The sequence below is a fragment of the Ipomoea nil genome, unplaced genomic scaffold (genome assembly GCF_001879475.1).
Source record: "Ipomoea nil cultivar Tokyo-kokei standard unplaced genomic scaffold, Asagao_1.1 scaffold2805, whole genome shotgun sequence".
Lineage (NCBI taxonomy): Eukaryota > Viridiplantae > Streptophyta > Magnoliopsida > Solanales > Convolvulaceae > Ipomoea > Ipomoea nil.
The window spans coordinates 3,372,494-3,381,792 of NW_017619233.1; the positions used below are offsets into that span (position 1 = coordinate 3,372,494).

The 9,299-nt window shown below is 36.6% G+C and overlaps 1 protein-coding gene and 1 long non-coding RNA gene across 2 annotated transcripts; one reads left to right on the top strand and one right to left on the bottom strand.

Moving 5' to 3' along the window:
* Nucleotides 1–2,339: 2,339 nt before the first annotated feature.
* On the bottom strand, nucleotides 2,340–3,812 carry LOC109158182. Its single transcript, XR_002050323.1, has 4 exons — nucleotides 3,403–3,812; nucleotides 3,264–3,301; nucleotides 2,593–2,652; nucleotides 2,340–2,391 (listed from the first exon to the last, which is right to left on the bottom strand). It is a non-coding gene; the product is annotated as an uncharacterized LOC109158182 (long non-coding RNA).
* Nucleotides 3,813–5,170: 1,358 nt separating this feature from the next.
* On the top strand, nucleotides 5,171–8,894 carry LOC109158176 (polyvinylalcohol dehydrogenase-like). Its single transcript, XM_019306042.1, has 4 exons — nucleotides 5,171–5,277; nucleotides 5,400–5,887; nucleotides 6,793–7,399; nucleotides 8,367–8,894. Exons 1-4 carry the CDS (start codon nucleotides 5,182–5,184, stop codon nucleotides 8,820–8,822), a joined length of 1,647 nt encoding a protein of 548 aa, XP_019161587.1. The 5' UTR covers nucleotides 5,171–5,181; the 3' UTR covers nucleotides 8,823–8,894.
* The last annotated feature ends 405 nt before the right edge of the window (nucleotides 8,895–9,299 follow it).

The window sequence follows — 9,299 nt, forward strand, 5'->3', positions numbered from 1 at the left end:
CATTGAAACAACCCCTGTTTTGATAGAATTCACTCACTTCTTCAAAATCATCCGCCTATTAAATCTGTTTCACAAGTGTGCTTGCCAATTTTCCCCAGTTAGAAATAAATGCAAATATTATCTTTGTGGCTTCATTAATTTCAAGTTATCCTCAAGTATGAGTCCTAGCAACGAAATAGAGAGGCTATGTTAAGAGGATTCTTAGATATATCATGGGTACCTCAGATATTGCATTGTGTTATGGAGGATCAGACTTCATTAAAGGCTATGTTGATTCAGATTATGTAGGTAATCTTGATTGTAGTAAATCCACCACGGGTTATGTGTTTACTCTTGCTGGCGGAACAGTAAGATGGGTCTCGAAGTTGCAATCTGTTGTGGCAACGTCAACGACAGAAGCAGAATATATAACTACTACTCAAGCTAGTAAACAGGCTATATGATTGCGGATGCTATTGGAGGAGCTCGGGCACAAAGTATATAAAATGACTCTATTTTGTGACAGTCAGAGCGCTTTGTACTTGACAAAGTATCAAGCATTTCACACCAAGACGAAACACATACGAGTTCAATATCACTTTGTTCGTAAAAAGGTGGAAGAAGGAAGTGTGGATATACAAAAAACCCATACGATAACATGACAGATATGTTGACAAAACCAATTACCAACAATAAGTGTGTATGATGTAGATCTTCAATTGGCCTAACAATTATGCAAGCAACAGGGAATTGGCAAAAAGGGAATGGTGTGAAGATATGATTGTTACAATCTAAGCTCCAAGTGAGAGATTATCGGCAATGTACATCCCCAAAGGCAACAATTGTGTGTGTGTCAGCAAAGCAGCAACATCAAGATTTGACAAATTAACCACAATTGTTGACAAAGATATTTGCAATTCAGCCCCTAGATTTTAGGCTATCTACAAAACATTCCCTAATCTTCTACTATAAATAGGGAGATGATTTGACATTTTGTTCATCCCATTCCAATCTCATCTTGTATCTCATCTTGATTTGCATAGGAAATTTCTTTTACAGAGAAAAAGAAAGTTATATTGTAACTCCTATTGTAATATTATTTTGTCAATAGAAAAAATCCTTCTTCAAAATTGCCTTATTGTGTGTATGATTTATTTAAATCTTACACTAGAAATATTCTCAATATTTCCCACCCAAGTTGTCATTGAGAATATTTTTAGTGTAACATTTAGAATAAATCATACACGCAATAAGGCAATTTTGGAGAATGATTTTTGTATTGGCAAAATCATATTACAATAGGAGTTACAATATAACTCTCTATCTCTTTTTAAAAGAACTTTGCTATGCTAAGCTATTCTATCAAAAGAAATACAATTCTATCAAAAGAGATACAAGATGAGATTGGGATGAGATGATACGAATGGCAAATGAACATCCTATTTATAGTTGAAGGGAGGGGTATAAATAAATCAAATAAAAAAATTCGATTCATGATTCGAATTTGAATATGTCGATTCGAATCCGAATTCGAATACTTTTTATTATTCAAATTTATTTTGAATACGAATACAAATTAGAGTGTATTCGATTCGAATAGTACTTAAATATATTCGAATATTTTATGCTATTTAAATATAAATTTTTATAACATTTTATCTTAATTTATTGGAGAATTTTGTAAAAAAATTAAGTTTGGCATTTCGAATTCGAATATTCAAGTCGAATCGAATATATTCGAATAAACTGGTCGAATACGAATACGAATCAAATTTGAGATTCGAATATTAAACGAATATGAATACGAATATTCGAATATATAGTCAAATTTGAATCAAATAGTGAGATATTTGACCCGATTCGATTCGTTTACACCTCTAGTTGAAGGTTAGGGGTATTTTGTAGATAGCCAAAAGTCTATGGACTAAACTATAAATTTCTTTGTCAACAATTGTGGCTAATTTTGTCAAACTTGCTGCTGCTGCTTGACACACATAATTGTTGACCTTGGGGATGCTAACTACATTGCCGACAATCTCCACATTGGCAACTTCGACAACAATATCTTTGAACTACATGTGATCCCAAGCAGCTTATAACAAGTGTGCTTGCAAATTTTCCCCAATTAGAAATAAATGCAAATATTATCTTTGCGGCTTCATAGAAGGCCAATAAGGACAGCACGAGGATCTTAGAAATAGGAATAATAATAATAATAATAATAATAATAATAATAATAATAATAATAATAATAATAATAATAATAATAATAATAAAAAAAGGAAAATTTGTTTTGTAGGAAACTGAGATTAAAATTTGAAAGCTAACAACCACAGAGGAGGTCAGGAAGAAGGCACTCACAGTTTTGTGACCATAATAAGCACGGTAGTATTGTGCTGTATTGTAGAATACCTGACATCACTTCAGTGTCCCACATCACTTAATTGTGAATTTTTGATATCCCCCACATTGCAGAAGTGAAAATGTCAAAAAGATTGCATGCTTATCACTGAATTTCAATATTGCAAAAACAAATTCATAAGTGATATAAAAGCAGAACAACAAACATCAGCATTACTTCATACAAAATTATCACAAGGAGTTGCAACTAACTTCCTCTGGGTGGGCAATTGCATAATCATACTGTTCTCTTGTGGCTTCATCTTTCAGTATCTGCAAGTAAAGAATCAACCTGTTTAATACCACCCACAATTCCCACAAAGGCAAAGTTTCTCACCCCTATCTTACCAGTCAAATATGGTGACACTTGCTTAATCAATAAACAATATATGCTAACAAAAATACAAGTGAATTGAGAATAATGTATCGCTCTATATGCTTATAAATGATCAGATTCATTTTCATCTTAGACAAGATAGTAGAAACTACAGATTTTAACATCCATACTCTTCCTTATAGAGGGAGATCCTTCAAGAAATTACAACATTTTTCCACCACAATGTATGTTAAGCGGCAAAGATAGCAATATAGCATCTATTACTTACTGGTAACTTCGTTGACGATTGTGACAGATTACTTTTAACTCTGCAATTTTTTTCTGACGGATTATTTTCAGTTTTATACTGGTAATTTCGTTGACGATTGTGCATTTGTGGTGGAAGTATAGGCATTCGCAATTTTGACAAAGCGCTTCCTTGATTCTAGATCAGGATTTTTATCTGGATGACTAAACAAAGAAATTGAAAAAGGAAGGCAAGAACTTTGAAACTACACATACCTAAAAGTCTAAAAGATTACGGAGTAATAGAGAAAGAAGAACTTACTATTTTTAATTTCGGAGGCATTAGCATTTTGAGAGACTCTGAAAACACCCAAAAAAAAAAAAAAAAAATTATAAGTTAATCAAATAAAATTGATTCACTGCAATGCAAAGTAGAAGAAAGGATCGTAATAGAAAATCACCCAAGGAGATCGTAACAGTCGTCTTCGTCGCAGTAAATGGAGATCGAAGGCTGGATCAGAAGGGAGAGATGCCGATTTGAAGTCTTCAATGCCGCCACCTCCGCCACTGGATGTAGAACACGCGATGTGTTGGTCGAATCTGAAGCCGCCATCGCCTCTCACGATAGATCTGAATCATAAGATGCCGTCGAATGATGTCGCCGCGGAGTACGGCCACCGCCGGCTCTTTGACGCACTCCGTCTTGGGGACGACTTATGCGCGGCGGCCCGGAAGGGAGCCGCCGAGGACGAGCGAGACGAAGACATAGAGAAGTTTAGTGTACTGCGCGGTGGAGGCGGGGAAGGTGGAAGAGACGGAGGTGCGGAAGGGAGAAGTGTAGTGCGGCAAAAGAGAGAAAGAAAGAGGAACCTTAGGGTTTGGTAAAGACACGTATTGTCTCTATACAAAATAAAAATACAAAAAGGCGTCTTTATTCTTAGTAAAGATGCGTAAAGTCTTTTGAACTGATGTTGTTGCGTGTTTTGATTCAAAATTTTGACCTTAACGGTCATTTTTGCATTTTGCCGTTGAGGTTACAATATTTTTTTTTATTTTTTTTTGAGAATAAAAGCTTTATGAATTTATATTTTGATTTTTTAATGAAATTATATTTTATAAGTTAAGAATTATTTATTTTTTATTTAAATTTATTTTATTAAAATTAAAATTTGAAATTAAAATTATAAATTTGAAATTTTTACTGGTAAAAAAGTGAATAAAAAATAATGATGTGTAGGAATATAGAGGAGTAGAGCCCACAAAAAGGGAGAGAAAAATAGAGAATAATTTGAGAGAAAAATAAGAGATGAGATTATATAGTGATGTGGAGGACATGAACTCACAAAATGAGGAGATAAGGGGAGAAGGGTTGAAAATGTCCCAAAAATCGCGCCTAGGCGCTCTAGGCACCCTAGGCGGTCTCCAGGCGCCTAGCGATTTTTTCAATATATATATATCAGAGTTTAGGTGCTATTGCACCAATAGTTATGTAAATATGCACCAACAATGTTAAGAAATGCACCATAAATTGACATAAATTGAATTGAATTATGTAGTAATGTTAGACTGTTGACTTTATTGCGTACATAAGCACACATAGAAATGATCCAGTAATTAATTAAATATCACCGTCATGATAAACATATATTGATTTGACTTTACAACTTTTATACATATTTGTTACTAGTAAACTGGTTAAACGTAATACAAATTATATATATAAAGTTATGTCAACTAGGTAATGCAGCAAATTTGTATATAAGCAGCACCGGCCATTATCCATCAGACTATTATCTTTTCGTCATCTCATATCTATTGTATGATTTCTTCCCCTACTAATTTAGCCACGATGGTAACCTTTGACCTCTTTGATAACATAGTTAGTTATCAACCAATTTTAATTTATTTGATGACTATTAACTATTTAATTTGGTTTAATATAAGTGTTTGATTAATTAGCTTTTTGTAACAATTTATTGCTCCAAAATGTTAAAATTCAAAATGCTGCTCAAAGTAGTTTTTTAAATAAGCTTTTTGAAAAAGTCATTTTGCATGTAACATCTATCAGCTAACAACTAATTTACCAAACATAGTTCTACAATCAGCTAATATTATCAACTAATCAAACTCACTAACTCAATTAGCTAACAACTAACGGTTATACCAAACACCCCCTATATATATAGAGCTAATGGCTATTTCTGGGTGGACATAGAAACAATAAGCTTCCACTCTGATCTATGGCTCATTGTCATACCCATGGTCAGCCGCTCCTTTATTATTGTGTGTGCATTATTATCTTTCTGATTTGCATCAGCGCAACTGCCAAACCAGAAGTAAGCATGTCTTTCCGTGTTTAGTTTTCTCTTTAAGGTTGTCTCTGATCTCTGTACTTGAGGTACGTAGTTTAATTTAACATGTATGTTCTTGTTTGTTTATGGTGGTCGGTTTGGATCAGTGGCATATAACAAGATTCAGCTGCCCAGCTTCAGGAAACTGGCTAAATCATGGCGGTGATATATACAACCGCAGATATGCCTGCGGCGAGAACAAGATTAGCCCTTCAACTGTGTCTAAGCTAAAGTTGAAATGGGAATTTTATGCAGGCAAAGACATATCAGCGACGCCTGCAATATTGAAAGGGGTGGTGTATTTCCCAAGCTGGAATGGGTATCTCTATGCAGTGAATGCAAGTGATGGGTCTCTGTTGTGGGAGAGGAACCTTCAAAAGCTAACTGGCCTTAATGCAACTGTACGTACTGGTAATGTGACTGCAATTGTTTCCAGATCAACCCCTTCCATTGTTGGTGAGACACTAATCATAGGGATTTATGGTCCGGCTGTTGTGATTGGTGTCAAACGAGCAACTGGAGATCTCTTATGGATGACCCTCCTTGACAGGCATCCTGCAGGTCTCATTACAATGTCTGGAACATATTACAATGGGTAAGTTTATGCTCTGATCCTCAGCTCTATATTATTCTTTGTTAGTTAGTTGTAAGGATTGGACTTTTACATGGATATCCTGTAGGAGTAGGATCAAGCACTTACTACTGCGTCAAAAGTTATAACTCGTAGTGAAACACAATTTTATTTTCTTATACCAATCACATTTTTGAGACCTCCATCCAACAATTCCTTTAGTCATTTGGTGTTAGACTTAGCCCTTCATCAACCTCTGCTCCGCCCAAAAATCCCTCTACCCACCTGCTGGTGGACTACTTGGCCCTTCATCGGCCTCCACCCAACAATTCCTCCTACACTTGTCAGCCTTAACTGCACAATTTGGTACTAGAATTGGCCCTTCACCGACCTCTATCTCAAGTTCTAGCTCATAGCAAAGACACAACTTTATTTTCTTATATATATCATCACATTTTTAGAGGTATGGTGCTGGACTTGACCCTTCGGGTTTTGCCCAACAATCTCCCTAGTCACTTGATACTAGACTTGGCCCTTCATGCCCAACAATCTCCCCCGCACGGTCAGATCAGCCTTAACTACACAGTTTGGTGCTGGACTTGACCCTTCATGGACCTCTGCCCAACAATTCCCCCAAGTTATAACTCGTAGCAAATGCTCAACTTTATTTCCTTTTATCCTCACATTTTCGAGAGATAGAGTGCTGGAGGCATTTTAAGCTTTCACCCTAGAGTCCCCGAGTCACCTAGTGCTGGACTTGGTCCTTCACCGATGCCACCAATAGTAACTAAGAAGGTTCAATTCTAATGATTATGTACAAGCATGTAAATCCAGGATTGAGATCGAGAGAATACACATGGGTTGTGTCACATGTATTTGTGTGCTATAGTTTGTAAATGAAATGAATTCTTGTTTGTGTTCCTCAACAGGGCTTTCTATGTTGGAACATCTTCACTGGAAGAAGGTTCAAGTAAAGCACATTGTTGCACCTTCCGTGGCAGGTTTGCCAAGTTAGATGTGTGGACAGGCAAAGTTTTGTGGCAAACCTTTATGCTGCCAGACAACAAAGGCAAAAGAGGAGAATATGCTGGAGCAGCTATATGGGGAAGTAGCCCTTCTATAGATGCTCATAGAGGCCACGTTTATATTGCCACTGGAAACCTATACTCAGCACCAAAACACGTCCTCAAATGTCAGGAAAAACAGAACAATAAAACTACTACTCCTACTACTTCAGACAAGTGTGTTGAGCCTGAAAACCATTCAGACTCAATACTGGCATTGGATTTGGATACTGGTAAAATCAAGTGGTTTAGACAACTTGGGGGCTATGATGTGTTCTTCATTGCGTGCATTAATTCATCTTCTACTCCAAATTGCCCTCCTGGGCCAAACCCAGATGCAGATTTTGGAGAAGCACCAATGATGCTAAGTGTAGTGGTGAATGGAAGTACACGCGACATTGTTGTGGCTGTCCAAAAAAGTGGATTTGCTTGGGCCTTGGATCGTGATAATGGAGAAATGGTGTGGTATACTGTAAGTTGCATTCTTTTATATTTCTTGCCACCTCTGATCCGTGTATATATATATATATATATATATATATATGCATGATTGCATGGTAGTAGAATTTGGAATTGAAAAATTACACTTTTTGTCCCTATTATATGGTAATTGTAGGGTTCGTCCTTATTTGTTTGCAATGTTAGAGAAGGCACTAGGCCCTAGTCGCTAGTAGGACGCCTGAGGAGCGCCTAGAGCACCTAGGCTGCCTAGTAATCCGAGTATATCGTCTTCACTTTTTCCACTTAGGGTTGGGAATTGTTAGATTGTTATAATCATCCAAACTAGTCAACTGCATATATTAGATGGTTAGTTGAGTATATGACTGGAGAAATATAGAAGAGTAGTAGTCGAGTAGGCAAAAAAACAAATAGCTCGGCCGAGTTAGGCATCGACTCAGTTGAGTTAGGCACTCAACTCGGCTGAGTTGGCGCCTAGGGTACTAGTCGGTTGGTTAGTCAGTCAGCTGACTAAAAGCCGCCTAGTGCTGAAATCGCCTCGGCCTAGGGGCGTCTAGTGCCTAGTTGGTGCCTAATTAAGTCGATTATTACAACACTGCTTGTTGGTCGTCGTGTTTACTTCTCGACGTTAAGCTATTCATTTTTCAAACAAAACATTAGGGAAAATGAAATTTTCAACGTGATGAATTATAGCTTAGGGACAAGAAGTGACCATGACCTATTAGAAAAATGACAAAATTTGCAACCTCAGTTATAACTTAGGGACGAGAACTAAGCACGACCTATTAGAAAAATAATGAAATTTGCAACGTCAGTTATAACTTAAGGGATGAGAAGTGAGTACAACCAACAAGTAAAGACGAATCCTACCATTACCCTATAACTTAAAAAAACGAAAAACTGGCCCAATTTTCCCATGCCAATTCTTTAGTGAGTGGTTGATTTAATTTGCATGACAGTTAAAATATATGTGATGTTAGGAAGCTGGTCCTGGAGGTTTTGTTGGTGGTGGAACTTGGGGAGCAGCCACAGACAATGAAAGGGTGTATACAAGCATTGCAAATAGCAACAGGTTAAACTTCACACTTTTACCCTCCAAGAACGTGACCATTGGTGGTGGGTGGGTGGCCATGGATGCACAAACAGGGAAAATACTGTGGTCAACAGCAGTTCCAGATACTGGCTTGTCAAACCCTGTGACTGTTGCCAATGGAGTCCTGTTTGCTGGCTCAGTACATCCAAGAGGGCCGGTTTTCGCCATTAATGCGAAGACGGGAGAAATACTATGGTCATATTACACTGGGGCGACTGTGTATGGAGGCATGTCAGTGAGCAATGGATGTGTGTATGTTGGTAATGGATATCGGGTTTCTATCGGAGCAGGAATTCCAATCTTCACAGGAGGAACCTCCCTCTTTGCATTCTGTCTGGAATAATAATAAGCTCTTTTGTTGTTCTGTGCTTGAATTGATACTTTATGGATGTAATAATTAATGTATGTAAAAGCTTACACAGTTTGGTTTGAAACTATCAGAGTCAACTGGTGACGTGTGTCAAGAATTGATGAATATCATATCAAACTCTAACTTATCAAGAAATTAGAATCCCTAAATAATATGTAATTTTTCTTTTAAGAAAATTGTCAAGGAAAAATTTTAAATCCAAAACCATTGATTTTCATTAAGGATAAAGTCTAACAAAAGAGTTGGCTTAATAGAAGAGTAGGCTATACAGATCAGAAGAGTTAAAACATCATAAGAAGAAAATGTTAGAATTAAAAGAGAAGGTTTGATAAACAATACATAAAACATTATTAGATCATAAAAGACAAATTAGAGCTGAGGTATCAACTATACTAAAACTCAAAAGACTTCAACCATATAATACAAGAAAGAAGTACAAGGAAGAAGAGA